The 17,852-nt window shown below is 38.8% G+C and overlaps 1 protein-coding gene across 1 annotated transcript in view; it reads right to left on the reverse strand.

Annotated features, from left to right (window-relative positions):
- Nucleotides 1-13,616, reverse strand: part of LOC122790465 (cilia- and flagella-associated protein 157-like) — a 1,902,466-nt gene extending 1,888,850 nt beyond the window's left edge. Inside the window, exon 1 of the mRNA XM_044058010.1 lies at nt 12,995-13,616. Coding sequence (XP_043913945.1) covers nt 12,995-13,155 — 161 coding nt within the window. The 5' untranslated portion in view covers nt 13,156-13,616. The remainder of the gene's footprint in view (nt 1-12,994) is intronic.
- Nucleotides 13,617-17,852: the final 4,236 nt, after the last annotated feature.

Raw genomic sequence — 17,852 nt, forward strand, 5'->3', positions numbered from 1 at the left:
TATACACTCACTTGTAGTTGTAATAATACATGGTATATTGGACAAACTAAACGAATGGTCAGGGTTAGAATTCTAGAACATTTGAGGGATATTCGGAATTTAAATTTATCTAGCCCAGTTGCCAAACACTTTTTTGAAGCTCATGAAGGCAAATCTGATAGTTTAAAATTCAGCATTTTGGGTAAACCTTTCTGTTGTAGAGGTGACAATATTTGTGATAGATTATTGGAGCTGGAAACTAGGATGATTTTAAAGTTCAATACTTTAAAACCCTCTGGACTTAATTTAGAATTAGGAATGTGATGAATGATTTGATGAATTAATTAACATATCAGGAATATTTTTTGATAATAAAATTAATATAATAGAATTATATAATAGAATAATATGTTTATATTTATACATAACATTATTAAATAAATAAATAATTGGTATATTTAGTGTATATATATAATTCATGTGAATATTTATTTAAATATAGTGTGATCACTTTAAATATGTATAAGTTTTTTTCCCTCCTTTTTGGAATTAATTATATAATTAATTGAGTGATTGATCCAATTAGTGTTTATATAAATATTGCCATTGTGCTACATTGAATTGTGATCCTTTGAAGGCGAATTGCCGAGGTACCAGGTCTTTTGGGAAAGAAATAAAAGAAAATTTTGCTGGATTAAGTATTGGCTGTTTGGTGTGTTTTCAGTTAACCTATGTAGAAGGTTCTATGGGAATGAGAAGTGCACTAACTGGTTCTCTGACAGAGTAACTGATGCATGGAACAGACTACCAAATTACATTAAAGTACTAGAGAATCATCAGACAACCTATGTAGAAGGTTCTATAGGAATGAGAAGTGCACTAACTGGTTCTGTGACAGAGTAACTGATGCATGGAACAGACTACCAAATTACATTAAAGTACTAGAGAATCATCAGACAACCTATGTAGAAGGTTCTATAGGAATGAGAAGTGCACTAACTGGTTCTCTGACAGAGTAACTGATGCATGGAACAGACTACCAAATTACATTAAAGTACTAGAGAATCATCAGACAACCTATGTAGAAGGTTCAATAGGAATGAGAAGTGCACTAACTGGTTCTGTGACAGAGTAACTGATGCATGGAACAGACTACCAAATTACATTAAAGTACTAGAGAATCATCAGACAACCTATGTAGAAGGTTCTATAGGAATGAGAAGTGCACTAACTGGTTCTCTGACAGAGTAACTGATGCATGGAACAGACTACCAAATTACATTAAAGTACTAGAGAATCATCAGGCAACCTATGTAGAAGGTTCTATAGGAGTGAGAAGTGCACAAACTGGTTCTCTGACAGAGTAACTGATGCATGGAACAGACTACCAAATTACATTAAAGTACTAGAGAATCATCAGACAACCTATGTAGAAGGTTCAATAGGAATGAGAAGTGCACTAACTGGTTCTGTGACAGAGTAACTGATGCATGGAACAGACTACCAAATTACATTAAAGTACTAGAGAATCATCAGACAACCTATGTAGAAGGTTCTATAGGAATGAGAAGTGCACTAACTGGTTCTCTGACAGAGTAACTGATGCATGGAACAGACTACCAAATTACATTAAAGTACTAGAGAATCATCAGACAACCTATGTAGAAGGTTCTATAGGAGTGAGAAGTGCACAAACTGGTTCTCTGACAGAGTAACTGATGCATGGAACAGACTACCAAATTACATTAAAGTACTAGAGAATCATCAGACAACCTATGTAGAAGGTTCTATAGGAATGAGAAGTGCACTAACTGGTTCAATGACAGAGTAAATGATGCATGGAACAGATTACCAAATTACATTAAAGTACTAGAGAATCATCAGACAACCTATGTAGAAGGTTCTATAGGAATGAGAAGTGCACTAACTGGTTCTGACAGAGTAACTGATGCATGGAACAGACTACCAAATTACATTAAAGTACTAGAGAATCATCAGACAACCTATGTAGAAGGTTCTATAGGAATGAGAAGTGCACTAACTGGTTCTCTGACAGAGTAACTGATGCATGGAACAGACTACCAAATTACATTAAAGTACTAGAGAATCATCAGACAACCTATGTAGAAGGTTCTATAGGAATGAGAAGTGCACTAACTGGTTCAATGACAGAGTAAATGATGCATGGAACAGATTACCAAATTACATTAAAGTACTAGAGAATCATCAGATAACCTATGTAGAAGGTTCAATAGGAATGAGAAGTGCACTAACTGGTTCTGTGACAGAGTAACTGATGCATGGAACAGACTACCAAATTACATTAAAGTACTAGAGAATCATCAGACAACCTATGTAGAAGGTTCAATAGGAATGAGAAGTGCACTAACTGGTTCTGTGACAGAGTAACTGATGCATGGAACAGACTACCAAATTACATTAAAGTACTAGAGAATCATCAGACAACCTATGTAGAAGGTTCTATAGGAATGAGAAGTGCACTAACTGGTTCTCTGACAGAGTAACTGATGCATGGAACAGACTACCAAATTACATTAAAGTACTAGAGAATCATCAGACAACCTATGTAGAAGGTTCTATAGGAATGAGAAGTGCACAAACTGGTTCTCTGACAGAGTAACTGATGCATGGAACAGACTACCAAATTACATTAAAGTACTAGAGAATCATCAGACAACCTATGTAGAAGGTTCTATAGGAATGAGAAGTGTACTAACTGGTTCTCTGACAGAGTATGTGATGCATGGAACAGACTACCAAATTACATTAAAGTACTAGAGAATCATCAGACAACCTATGTAGAAGGTTCTACAGGAATGAGAAGTGCACTAACTGGTTCTGTGACAGAGTAACTGATGCATGGAACAGACTACCAAATTACATTAAAGTACTAGAGAATCATCAGACAACCTATGTAGAAGGTTCTATAGGAATGAGAAGTGCACTAACTTGTTCAATGGCAGAGTAACTGATGCATGTATCAGACTACCAAATTACATTAAAGTACTAGAGAATCATCAGACAACCTATGTAGAAGGTTCTATAGGAATGAGAAGTGCACTAACTGGTTCTATGACAGAGTAACTGATTCATGGAACAGACACCAAATTACATTAAAGTACTAGAGAATCATCAGACAACCTATGTAGAAGGTTCTATAGGAATGAGAAGTGCACTAACTGGTTCTCTGACAGAGTACCTGATGCATGGAACAGACACCAAATTACATTAAAGTACTAGAGAATCATCAGACAACCTATGTAGAAGGTTCTATAGGAATGAGAAGTGTAGTAATTGGTTTTCTGACAGAGCAGCTGATGCATGGAACAGACTACCAAATTACATTAAAGCAACACTAGTTTAGATATTTTTAAGAACAGCCTGGACACTTATTATGGGAACAAGTGTTTTGGGATATTGGCAATCTAGAAGGGCTTAATGCCCATGCTTGAAACATTTGGATGTATGTATGTATGTAAGTCACAACATGATGGAATGAGTCCCCCAGCTAAGGTGAAACAGGAGATGTGGGACACATCCGAAGAAGAAATATGGACATGGGAAAGAAAGAGAGATTTAATATGCTGCAATATTTATGGAAAGGAAAAAGCAAAACTAATCAATACAAAAATGCAGCACCAAAGATATCTGAAGAGAAATACCGGCAAAGGCATCCAGACATGGAAAATGTCACAATACAAAAAATATATATAAAAATAAGGGGTAAGTAGAAAAAGGAATAGCAATGGAGAAGTTAAAGCAATACAATTCATGAATTACCTGTGAAATGAAAGACTTAGTTTAGAAAATCTAACACTTGCATGGTAGAACAATCTTCTTCTTTCGGCTTTTCCCAGTTAGGGGTTGCCACACGGATCATCTGTCCACTCATGATTGGCAGTTGAGTTTTATGGTGCCAAGTTGCCAGCCTAGCACCCAACCTTCCACAGGAGGCACACACACGCACGCACTCATGCCTAGGGCCAATTTAGAGTGTTCAATCCACCTACAGCATGTCTTTGGGATGTGGGAGGAAACCCACGCGACCACAGGGAGGACATGCAGACTCCGCACAGAAGGCACCCCAGTCGAGGATCGAACCAGAGAACCCCTTGCTGTGAGGTGGCAACGCTAACCACAGCACCACCTCAGCCGCCATGCATGGTAGAACAATCATTCCCCAAATTAAGGAGAAACCAGTGGTGCGGGAAGCATCTGATCAGTTGCCACATGAAGTTAAAAGTTCAGATGGAGTTGCACAGCAAGGACAGAAACAGGAAGCTGTGGCAAATCTGATGCAGTCAATTTTGTGGAGTGATAGAACAATGAGTCCCCATATGAAAGTGCAACAGATGACACAGGATGAAACTGAAGAGAATATGGCACAAAAAGATGTTGTTGAACTTTCTGTAGAATGCTTACAGGAAACAGAGAACAAAGAAAATGTCTTTAGTTTAGAAGAAAATGATCTAAGGGAAAAGTTGTTTGTTTTAACAGAGATGGAGAGACATATTAAGATCAATTAAAGAAATAGACTACAGAAAAATCAATAAAACCCAAAATATTAAAAACTTGAAAAAACAAATGAACACAGTAATCAGGATTGTCCATAGAAATGTATGCACTGGAACAGAAGTTGACTGGATATATTAAGTTAATAACAGAAAGTCTTACTACAAAAACGCAGGGCAGTAAGGGAAAGCAAGGACAGGCCACAAAAACGCAGGGCAGTAAGGGAAAGCAAGGACAGGCCACAAAAACGCAGGGCAGTAAGGGAAAGCAAGGACAGGCCACAAAAACGCAGGGCAGTAAGGGAAAGCAAGGACAGGCCACAAAAACGCAGGGCAGTAAGGGAAAGCAAGGACAGGCCACAAAAACGCAGGGCAGTAAGGGAAAGCAAGGACAGGCCACAAAAGCATGGGGCAGTAAGGGAAAGCAAGGACAGGCCACAAAAACGCAGGGCAGTAAGGGAAAGCAAGGACAGGCCACAAAAACGCAGGGCAGTAAGGGAAAGCAAGGACAGGCCACAAAAACGCAGGGCAGTAAGGGAAAGCAAGGACAGGCCACAAAAACGCATGGGGCAGTAAGGGAAAGCAAGGACAGGCCACAAAAGCGCAGGGCAGTAAGGGAAAGCAAGGACAGGCCACAAAAACGCAGGGCAGTAAGGGAAAGCAAGGACAGGCCACAAAAACGCAGGGCAGTAAGGGAAAGCAAGGACAGGCCACACAACGCAGGGCAGTAAGGGAAAGCAAGGACAGGCCACAAAACGCATGGGGCAGTAAGGAAAGCAAGGACAGGCCACAAAAGCGCAGGGCAGTAAGGGAAAGCAAGGACAGGCCACAAAACGCAGGGCAGTAAGGGAAAGCAAGGACAGGCCACAAAACGCAGGGCAGTAAGGGAAAGCAAGGACAGGCCACAAAAGCAGGGCAGTAAGGGAAAGCAAGGACAGGCCACAAAAACGTAGGGCAGTAAGGGAAAGCAAGGCCAGGCCACAAAAACGCAGGGCACTAAGGAAAGCAAGGACAGGCCACAAAACGCAGGGCAGTAAGGCAAAGCAAGAACAGGCCACAAAAACGCAGGGCAGTAAGGGAAAGCAAGGACAGGCCACAAAAATGCAGGGCAGTAAGGGAAAGCAAGGACAGGCCACAAAAACGCAGGGCAGTAAGGGAAAGCAAGGACAGGCCACAAAAATGCAGGGCAGTAAGGGAAAGCAAGGACAGGCCACAAAAACGCAGGGCAGTAAGGGAAAGCAAGGACAGGGAGCAGATTCCATAAAGATTCCAAGATCTTGTGGAACACAACAAAGATGGTGAATGGACAGAAGTAAAACAAAGAATAAGAATTTCAAATGTACAGTATATGAAATGAGACGAGGGACAGGCCTGAGAAACTGAAACAAAATTAAGAAAAGCTCCTACATGGAACCCCCCAGGCCCAGACGCAACACCTAACTTCTGGATAAAAGTATTAATATCTTTACATGAAGATATAGCCATGAGTAAAAAATATATGTGCACCCCAAACAGACGCCAACCTGGTTAACAAGAAGATAAATTATATTCCTCCTTAAGAGGGAACCTACAAGACATCCTAAAAACTAGACCAATAACCTACCTTTCAACAATGTCAAAACTATACACTGGAATTGATACTGACAGACTATACAGTCATTTAGAAGTAACCGAAACCATGGCAATACAACAAAAGGGTAACAAAAGAAAGTCATATGAAACAAAGGGTCATTTGTTGTTAAAGTCATAATGGAGAATTGTAAAAAAGGGGAGGAATCTAAGTATGGCATGGATAGCAACAGGATACAGGAACAAGCAATTCATAACCAATTATACCAAACCCACTAGTGCAAGAACTCACCTATTATCCACCCTCCTGTATGTCTCCCCAATCTTGACTAATCTTTGCCACAGCGAACAAAACAAAATGGAATCTTGCTATAACAAGATTGCCAAGTTTCCTACAGGTGCCTCTAATAGATCCCATCACTGTCTTTCCCTCAAACAGCTCAACTGGCTTGAGCTGCCCCAACTAATCAACTCTATAGCACAGAAACTGTACTACCTCCCTGACAAAACTCCAGCACTACAAGATCTAACACAGCTCTACACACACCACCACCCAAGCCTTAAGATCCACCAAACAAAATCTCATAAAATGTCATCAAACATAGAAATGAAGCTGGTAAAACTCTCTTTGCCTGCACAATAGCCAAAATCTGGAACTCACTCCCAATAACTTCTACAAGCTCTGCTTCACAATTTAAGAAACTTCTCAAAACCCACTATTCCAACAACTGGCCGTGCCCATGTGACTCCCCAGGCTAATTCACTACATTGCAGTGATGCAAGGATTCTGCTAATGATCACCTAGAAGTCTCTCTAACCTCTGAATACTTGTTCTTACCTAACATATAACCTGTCCTGTTGAGTTAAAAAAAATTATTTTGCTGAAACTGATTTATATGTCTATAAAGAAATGTAAAATATTTTCTTATGTCTATTTGTATGTCTTAAGGGTGTGTTTATGTATTTGATGATATGTATTTGTATACACATTCAATACTTATATATCATTGTGCTAAAGAGGAGCTTTTCTCCACAGGCCTCCGCTGAAAATGGACCTGCGTCCAGTTGGGCTTTCCCGGTCACCAAATGTAAAATGAAATAAAATAAATAAAATGGATAGACTACAAAAAAGCATTTGACAGCATCTCACATTTATGGATAAAAGCATGCTTAAAATTGTATAAGATATACCCTACACTGACTAACTGACCACATTACACAAAGCAGTGGCAAAGCACTTTACAGCTAAGCCATGATAAAGGACGAATTATTATTCCAGGGAAAAATGTTCACAGGGGGATATTCCAGGGTAACTCTGTCACTGTTGCTTTTCTGTCTTGCACTAAACACATTAAGCTGTCTATTCAATAGACACGTATCTTCTTTTTGTGGAGGATTCAAAACTGTATTGTTCATCAGATAAGGAACTGAAAGCACAACTGCAGATGATCAAAACTTTCTCAGATGATAACAGAATGTCATTTGGTCTTCATAGATGTGCAAAAGCTTTAAGCAAGAAAGCTGCATCACCAAGAGAACATCAGTCCTGGAACAACTTTTTTGTTCTTCTTTCGGCTTTTCCCAGTTAGGGGTCGCCTCAATGTGATATAAAAGAACTTAAGCAAGAGGGAGTATATAAATATTTGGGAAGTGATGAAGGATCACCAATAAAATGTTAACAAATGCAAATAAAACTTAGTAAGGAATATTTTAGAAGACTAAAATTAATACTGAAAACAGCCCTGACATCTAGGAATAAAATCCAAACTATAAACCAATTTTGGTACTTGCGTATTATCGCAACCACATTCTAAACAACTCTGTGACTTCGCGTTTGGCTCGTTTTCTTAACTGAAAAGAAATCCTGCATCTGCAAACAAGTCGAGGAAGATATAAAATACAACTTGGATAACAGTGACACTCACAGCAAATAAAAAAAAATAATCTGTGCAATTTATCTCATTATGTCGCTTTTCTCCATGGCTCTTTGCTGACAAAGGGTTACTGGCTACTTGGATATTCATGGTAAAGAAATGTTGGTACTTAGTCCTAAGTACATATAAATGTATAATGAACTTTTAGCAAACTAGTCATGACATTTCTTGTGACCTTTAGCATCTTATATTTTAGGAGAGGCTATATCATTTTACAATGCGTGCATTTTCAAGATATCCAGCTAGTCTTGTTCCAACGTTCTAAGCCAGGATGAATGCTGATTCTTTAAAAAGTTCAGTTTTATAAAGTCAAACTTAACACACCTTTATAAGTTTAGCACTACTTTAAAAACAGTTGTCTGTATCCTCCCATAAGGTGGGATACAAGACAGAATTCCTTCTAATGAAAGCTAACAAGGAAGAGGATTGTTAATGATCTACAGATTACAGTGAGAATTAAAAGACCCAGTGAAAGATTCCTTTCTTCTTTTTTTTTTTTTTTACTGTCAAACTTGTAGTGTTGTCCAACGAGGTTTTACTTCATGCCTGGCCACCATTGATCAAAGAAGCAGGATTGCTTTTCCATTTACAGAATGAGCTACCTTGACTGTCGTCTTATTATGTGGTTGCGATAATACGTAGGTTATTTTTTACATATTATCACATGAAGTAAAACTCAGATAACAGTAAAAGTTTAACAGGAAAACTACAAGAAAGGAATCTTTCACCGGATCTTCATTTCAGAGGGCTGCTACACACCATTCAAGGATCGAGAGTACCTGATGTCAGTTTCTACCATCCTAACATCAAGTCACATAGTGGTTTAGAATGTGGTTGCGATAATACGCAAGTACCCCAATTTCTGTTCTAACTTACAGTTTTGGGTGATTGACTGGCCACAAAAGGTTCTGGGATCAGTTGGACTGGCCCCAAAAGGTACTGGATCAGTTGGACAGGAAAACAAGAAAACTTCATGCTTATCACATGATTTATAAAAATCAGTGTATACCAAGATTATACATTCTCTGTTGTGAAGGAGGTATGGGCCTCCTCGAAATTCATTACATGTATAGAGCTGCAATCATAGGACTGCATACGTATCTGCTGAACTCACAAGATCCAAACATTGCCAAAGTTTTAAAATGTGAGGAAACAAGTCTAAGATGACCTCCCTGCTTAGTTTAGCAGAAGCAGGAATGGAAATCAAACCAGAAGTACATGAAACAAATCAGGCAAAAACTGAATGTGCCAAAAAACAAAAGAAAGAATATAAAGTGAAGGATCAGTTGAAAATTCAAGAAATGTGAAAAATGCATAAATATAGTTGCAAGTACAAAAGATTCCTGAAACAAAGGGGTTAGGAGGGTGGCCCAATGGTTAAGGTGTTTGCCTTACAAACACAAGGTGCAGGGCTCGAGTCTCACAAGGGATAACTGGCTAGGCTTAAAATGGCTCACAAGGGCAGTTAGCCTAGTACTGATCTATGAACCTAGGAACCTCATGTTGATCAGGATGCAACACAGGAAAGGTTCAGGAGAGGCGAATTTAAACCAAAAGACAAAAGGTTATCATTGGCGGCACATGATAGTGGACTACATACATGTTAGTTTATAAAGTCCATTGACTACATACATGTTAGTTTATAAAGTCCATTGAATATGTCAGAGAAGCAGACGAATGTAGGTTTTGTAAAACAGAATTGGACACAGTCGAACATCATGTTGCTGGGTGTGATGCACTAATGCCAGAAAGCCTGTACACTGAAAGGCATAATAATGTGGCAAGACTGTTTCAATCGGGATTCTGCAAACATTATAAAACTGAAGTAGCTGAGAGACATTGAAAACATGAGCCACAAAGCATTACAGAAAACTCTGAAGTTTATGTCACATGGATCACCCATTACCGACAGTTCAAAAATAGATGCGAAAAAAGCATGAAAGGAAGACAAAAAGTAGCACTGATCATTGAAATTGCTACATCCAGTAATTGCAGTGCCTTATGTACAGGGAGACACAAATTCATAAAATACCAGGATTTGCAGGCAGAAAAGAGGGCAATGTGGAAGAAGGATACCAAGACAGTTCCAATAGCAGCAGCAGCAGCGGATCTCATAAACAGAATTTACAGTTGCATTTACATGTTACCGATTCATGTGACACCATATTAATTGCAGAAGGAGTCCATTCTGGGCATATTGCAGATGCTGCAAAGAGCACTTTTGGCTAATACCAAAAATTGAAACAATACTAATTTCGTTAACTTTAATCTTTCTTTGACTTAGGAATGGCATCTGTTCCTGGCATGGTATTAGAAACCAAAAAGTCTTGGAAAAATTAAATTGTCATTAACTGCATTTTTATACTTACCAATGATTGTTTTCATGTTGTCCGAGACTGACTTTTCCACGGTTATTTCTTGTACCTTTAATTCATTAATAGCCATTCAAAAACACCATAGCCCCAAGAGTGGTTATTTCTTGTAGCTTTATTTCATTAATATTCATTAATAAACACCATAGCCCCAAGAGAAGAAAAAAATAACATTAATTGTCTATCAGTCTTCAAAATAAGCCAGGTGTTATCTTCAAAAACAGTAACTGCAGAAACCCACAAAACCAACTAGTTACTCCAACAAATTTTAGGTTAAAAACCCTTGGGCACTCAGCAGCAGCAAAAGACTGCTATGGGAGTGCAAGCAGTTAACATTGTTACCAACACAAGACGCTTGAAACTGCCGTTCGTGATAATATGGTACCTAATAATTCTGGCGATGTATTACAACAGTACCCCCCCCCCCCCGAGGTGTTTCATGCAGGAATAGGCATGGTCAGACTGATTGGCATGCCTTAATGACTGTGATGTAATATGCTAATAATACAGGATTGACATGTTACGACATCATGAATACTCAGTGTCTAAAGTAGTTTACCCTCTTCCTCAAAGTGTAGTGCGATCGCAGAGAAGGTATATTTCTAATTTATTTATACATTTTCTGCTTATGTAAATGGGGGTGGTGCAGGGGGGCTTGCCCCCCTACAAAAAGCACAGGGGGGGGTAAAATTTGTGAGCTAGACTGCCACCTCATCAGAAAACCATGTGTTTGCAAATAGTATGTGTAGGACAGCTGCACGTTTTGTCAAAACAAATTAGACACAGTTTGTAAATACTAAAGTTTATTAAGTAACTTCTCCTTTGATTTTAAAGGTTTATTTTTCCCTGTACCCCCCATGTATATAAATAAAAAAAATTTTCACTATACTTGAATAAATATGAAGACAGTTCGGCATACATGGGTGGGTTAAGAAAATAACCTCTCTTTTGATTTTAAAGGTTTAGTACTACAAGTTATACTTTTATAAGGTCATCCCTGGTACCATCAAGTCTTAAGGAAATAACGGCTGAATATTCATGCATACCACCTTAAGTCTTGTTTATTCAAGTATAGTGAAAAAGAAATGGCCATGTGCAGACTGTTGAGTGGGGTTTGGGCGAGCCATGCTACTGGCATCGGGGTGGGGGCACTGTTGTAAAACAATGCCATAATACTGGACTTGCAAATACTAAGGGATCAAGACTACAGTACGATAATGCACTGTACTTTGCTCTAGTGCCTCTTAGGCAAATCTTTGGGTCATGTAAGGCATAATGACCCTGTCATAGCATAATGCAAAACGTGTTACTCTAGCCATTTTCTAAGTTTGTAACTTACTGGCCTAAGGCTGACCCTGATTACGGAGCATGTCTCTCAGCTGTCCGTGTCATTATTTAGAAAACCTCTTAACAACTAATGCATAACATTCCCTTTAAATGTACAACAATGAGGAACATGGCCCTTTTAAGACTCAAAATGAGGAATATTTCTCAAATGAGGTACACGTCAGAAATGAGAAACAATAATGGGTCTTATACCCATTATTTTTTAACTTTGCACCTGTTTCTTCAGCAAGGGAAGTTGAGAGTTGTGTACAAGATGATATGCAACAGCTCCCTGATGTTATGCAATTGCCCTAAGGTTCTAAGAGCCTCAAACAGATGCCCTACAGTGACCATCTCAAAAAACTCCAGCTTTACTCTGTTGCGCATTGCCTACTCCAAGGAGATCTCTGCCTAACATATAAAGCTGTGTACAAGATGATATGCAACAGCTCCCTGATGTTATGCAACTGTCCTAAGGTTCTAAGAGCCTCAAACAGATGCCCTACACTAACCATGTCAAAAAACTCCAGCTTTACTCTGTTGCGTATTGCCTACTCCAAGATCTCTGCCTAACATATATGTTAAACCCAGAGCTGTTGGACATGCAACACCTAAAGAAATCCCAATCCCTCAGAGCTACACGCTCTAGGGACCTAAACCTTGTCACCACAATAAACAGGACGTGCTGGAGGGATAGATTCCTGTCCCAGAGACTTCCTATACTCTGGAACAAGCTACCAGTCTATGTCAAGCAAAGTTCTTCATTAGCATTCTTCAAGAAAAATCTTGATGAGTGGATGGGAATAGGAAATATACCCGAAGGATCACTTCTGTGGCTCTGCTCGACAGGGGCACAGGAAATTAACTTTCTTGGGTGGCGTAAGCCAGGGAACCTTGTTGGTTAGGCTATTTAGGCCCTTGGGCCGATATCCTAGTACCTACCTATGCAAAAACAATAGTCCAGTGTTATCCATTATCAACAAAAATGTTTCCTTGGTTTCCCTTAAATGTTGCATAAAACAATTTTGTATCTAAAGCAGTTAAATATTATGTTAAACAACATAAGCAACTCAGTGCTATATGAGTAAGTTTATATTTTAGCAAAAAAAATGCTTTGCTCTGGCTTTGAGTTTGGTTTGCCCTGCAAAATCGAACGGTTACATAACAAATGTTCCACTTAAACTTTGGGCCCTTGAAAGGTGGCGATCTTATAAGAATGTGACAACAATAAACCGATAACAATGCAAATTACACTAAAGTGTGACCTTCTTCTCACACTCACCTGGTCAAACGGCTTTCCAAATCCCTAATTTGGACCAAATAATATTCTTTACTTAGCTCAGATAAAGGCTCATCTTGTCCAGCCGCGTCCTTGCCAGATGCTTTTACAGTTTTCTTACTGCTGCTCACTTCGGATTTATCTTTCTTCTTTTTAGGCGGCATCTTGTTTCTTTATAAATTTACGTATTTCCTTCACAAATCAAATGCAGTTTATGCTTTTGCAATACAATGCGCAGTTCTTTGTTTACTGTGCCAATACTATTTACTCCAAAAGCTTGCTGGTAGACTAAAGTAGAACATATTACTGAATGAGAGCTAGTATCCTTGGGTAGCACTGGAAACACGGCTTATTTTCTGGAAATGCTATCCCAGTACTCCTGACTAACCGTGAAACACGTTGAAGTAGCCTTGTTTTCACGTGGCGCAGTTGCCGAGAGACAGTACATAGCAACCACTGAGAGGCGGAAGAGCGGCCATTTCAACATGCCAACAATCGTTAACGGGAAAGTCTCGAGGATTGACTTAAAGTTGTACAAAGCATGGCAAAGAGTGGTTTGACAGAACCGTTTCGTAACACCGTTTAATTGCTTACCAGCCAGTCTGACATTTACAGTAGAATTTCACAAATTACGGTGATTGTTTACTTTAGGACACACTATGAAGCACATTATCAAGCCCCGCCCCCGTTGTGACGGGGGCGAAGTTCTTATGATGACAGTGAAAAAAATGCCCATCATGGGGCATACTTTTCAACTGTACAGATTTTCGCAGAATGTCGAGATTTTTGCCTCATAATTGTGGTCTGTTTCTCGTAAAATTGAGGTTTTCTGGCAAATTGAGGACTGAAGTCAGAAAATAATGGCAGACAGCTGACTTTCAGACTTCATACCCTTCAGAATTTGCCTTCATGCTAGAACCTGTCATTCTATCAATTTTCTAAGTGTGTAAGATCAATATTTAAAATGTAGCCCTATTTTGGGACTTTTCCCCTGTTATTGATAGTTTGTCCAGATTTCTTGCTCTAAGAGCTTGGGAGGGTGGGATCACCAAGGAGCAGCCTTAGGTCAACTTGTGCCCTAGGCAAAAAGGCTCCATGGTGCCCCCACCACACCACCCGGTGCCCCTATCCTGGTTTATCTACATCAAATAAATACTGGAAAAGTGCCCCTGCTAGAGCGGCGCCCCAGCCGGCCGCCTAGTTGGTCTATGCCTAAGGCCGGCTATAGGGTCACCCCCCTCCACATCACAGCACTGCAAGGCAGTGGAACATTTAAATTGCACAAAGAGGCAGCAACCCCCCCCCCCCTCCCCCTGCTGGATGTCAGACCTCTCAACCTTTAAAAGCAAGAAATCTGGACAAAGCCAAAAATAATGGGAGGAACAAAGCCCCCCAAATAGGGACAGATTTTGAATATTGCTCTTATAAACTTAGAAAGTTGCTAAAATAACTGCACCTGTGCTAATATGCATTTTGTGTAGGATAGGAAGTCTGAAAATCAAATGTCTGTCATTATTTACTGGCTTCAATCACCAGTGCTTTGCCAGAAAACCACAGATTTTATGAGGAACAGACCAAAAACATGAGGCAAAACTATGAACATTCTGTGAAAATCTGGGCAGTTGGGGATTTGCTGGATGTGTATTGTCTTTTAATCTCATTAAGTCAGTAATGCCTGATATTAGAGTTTCATTTTTTTTTCACTTAAAACCTGAAACGTTTTACTGTTCACAGAATAAAATTAACATTAAAAAATCATCTCAAAACCCACATGTAATTCACAGCCCAATCGGAATGTTAGTCAAGTCGGCACTATCTACAACTGCTCAAACTACCATGGTGTGTCTTAAAGTTAATGTTTGTCTTTTCCCGGTAAGGGGTCGCCACAGCGGAACTCCGGTCCGCTAATAATTGGCAGTAGATTTTTATGGTGCCGAGTTGCCAGCCCGACACCAAACTTCAGCGAAGGCACGCCCATTCACACATGTCTTTTGGAGGCCACTCGACCGTGGGGAGGACATGCAGACTCCACACAGAAGGTACTCCCCGCACACTAGCTGAGAATCGAACTGGAGAACCTCTTGCTGTGAGGCAACAATGCAACCGCTGTACCACCGCGGCTTCTGCCAAATTACTATATTTATTTTATTTGACATTGGTTTATGGGAGAGTTTGAATGGGATAATATCCCATTTTCATGGGAGGCCCAAACAGAAAAGCTCCACATTGACATAATATGGTTACAGTTAAAAAAATTACAAAAACAGAAGAATGACAGGTCCAGAAGGGAAAATATAACAAAGGAGGGTAGATTTTTGAAGAAATTTATGAAAATATTTGGCCTGGAAGTTAGTAGTAAGAGTTCAGAGTGAATTTTATATATTATTCCCCAAGACACAAAACTGGGCTAGGCTAGACAGAATTTATATTTCCCAGGAACATGTGCATTTAATTGAAAGTTTTGATACAAATCCGATAACAATTTCAGACCATGCACCAATAATAACTAAAAGAGACAGGATAATTAAATAAAAATGAGATACCGGCACTTTCCCACCTATCTGTTGAAAGGAGAGGAGTTTAAGGAATGGGTATTGGAAATTATTCAGGGTTATTAGAAACGATAGAAATTTCTTCTGAAAATATAGCTAGGGAGTGGCATAAACTTAAAGTGGAGTTTAAAAATAGCATGGAAATAAAAGAAAGAAAGATATGGTTAAGAAGTCACAAGAATTATTTAGAGGGACTGGCAAATGTTAAAGTACTGCAGAATAGGAGGAATCTCACAGTTCAAGAAGAGGAGCAACTATGGAATGCTAAGCATAAAATAAGGGATTACCTCAATACTATGCATGAGTTTAGAAAGACTGCTATTAAGCAACTGTACTCAGGAAACAGAAAGTAGAAAGGGTTGCCTGCAGAGATACTAGAAATATTTCAGATATTTTATGAAAGTGTGTATAAAGCTGAGAAATATGGAAATCAAGAAAAGGTACAAATGGAAATGTTTATAGAAGAACTAAATATGTCAAGGTAGATGGGGCTCAATTACTAACAGTTAGAATAGGAGGAGATGAGACAAAAATGGTGATGTGTAACCAGTCCACATGAAAGTCCCCAGGAATAGATGGTATTCCTATGGAAGATTGGAAACTAGGAGGGAAAAAAATTGATAAAGATCTGGAAGGTTTAGTTTAACAGTATTTAAGATAAGGAGAAGCACCCATGTCATTCCTAAACCATAATTATAAAGCGTTTATGTCTGTAATGGCTAAAAAATGGCAAAGGTGATAACAAAATTGATATATTTGGATCAATGTGGTTTTGTGGAGGTGAGGCAAACATTTACAACATTAAAAGAATATTGATGATCCAGAGGGAAGCAGAATATAAGAGCATACCACTATTGTTGGTGGGTCTTGATGCAGAGAAAGCATTTGACAGAGTAATCGGGGAGTTTATGGGCAGGGCAAGGGAACCATTTGCATTCCCGGATAAAATTATAAGGCTGATTAGGAGGAAATATGAGGAATCAGAGGTGAAAAATTAAAGTGGGTGGCTTCCTCTCTGATGATTTCTGTTTGAGCAGAGGAACCAGGCAGGGAGGTCCACTTTCACATTTGTTATTAGCATTATGCTTAGAACCACTGGCAAAGAAAATAAGGGTCTCAGAAATTCAATGATATAATTGGTATGGTAGTCAAGAAAAGTTGGTGCTATTTACAGATGATATTATTTTATACATGATAAAACCAGAAAAGGGCATATCGGTTTCAAATCTTTTATGCATACAAAATTAATGAAGCTAAAACAAAATCAATAGATGTAAATTATGTACTCACACAAGAACTGGTCAACAATATCCACATTTATGGGTGCAACAATGTGAGGTATTACCAGCTATGCTTGGAGATGTAGGGCAGTGGATGTGTAATATATGCCAGCATAGCTAGCTGGAATTTTGTAAAGAATTATATGTCATTTGTATATCAAACTGATTTGTACAGATGCTTGTTTTGAAAAATGTATTTGTAAAGTTGCTTGTGTTAAAAAAATTATCAATAGTGGGTCCTATATATGCATTATTTTAACTGTTTAAATGTATATTATTTAATAGAGGATACTGGAAGAGAAGAGGTTAATCTCAATCCACCTAACTTTGAAAATAGTTTAAAATTTAATTACCTGGCTTAGGCCATAAAACTTGTATTTTACAGTTCTCAATGCAGCCAGAGACAAAAAGTCTGTACTAGGATGCTTTCTGCATTATCTTTGGGGTGAACTAATTGCTACTCTGAAAGGATGGAGGTTTAAAATTGTTTTATGACTTACAGGAGCTACAACAGATCTTAGCAATGTTCTGTGTGTGTACTATTGACACATATGTGCTAAATTTTGACAGCTTATAACCAAGGTGGGGGGGGTAGCATGGGAACCAGAAGTCAGATGACCAAATGTATGTGATGTCATTCTGTAATCCATCACTAAAAATGATATTTTAACACTAGGTGAGACTGAAGTCTCATTGCAGTTTATTTTTGGAACCTGACAGAGAAGGACCCCTCACCTACTTCATCTTGCCTTGCTCTAATAAGTGACCAGAGAATAGTATTTCTTTAGATCAGTCAGGAGGAAAATATAGTGAGATTAGTTAAGTACTGTTTTTCTGTATCTGTGTGAATCTATTCATCTGTAAAAAAAAAAAAGAGAGAGCTAGTCCAGGAATTAAACCAAATAAACCAGATGCTAGACTAATGAGCGCACGTAGAGTATAAAGTATTTTATTAACAAATATTAATGCTGAACTTATAACAATGGTGTTTTCATCCACGTATACTTGGACGAAAACTCCATTGTTATA

The sequence above is a fragment of the Protopterus annectens genome, chromosome 16.part0 (genome assembly GCF_019279795.1).
Source record: "Protopterus annectens isolate FY-2018-M chromosome 16.part0, PAN1.0, whole genome shotgun sequence".
Taxonomy (NCBI): domain Eukaryota; kingdom Metazoa; phylum Chordata; order Ceratodontiformes; family Protopteridae; genus Protopterus; species Protopterus annectens.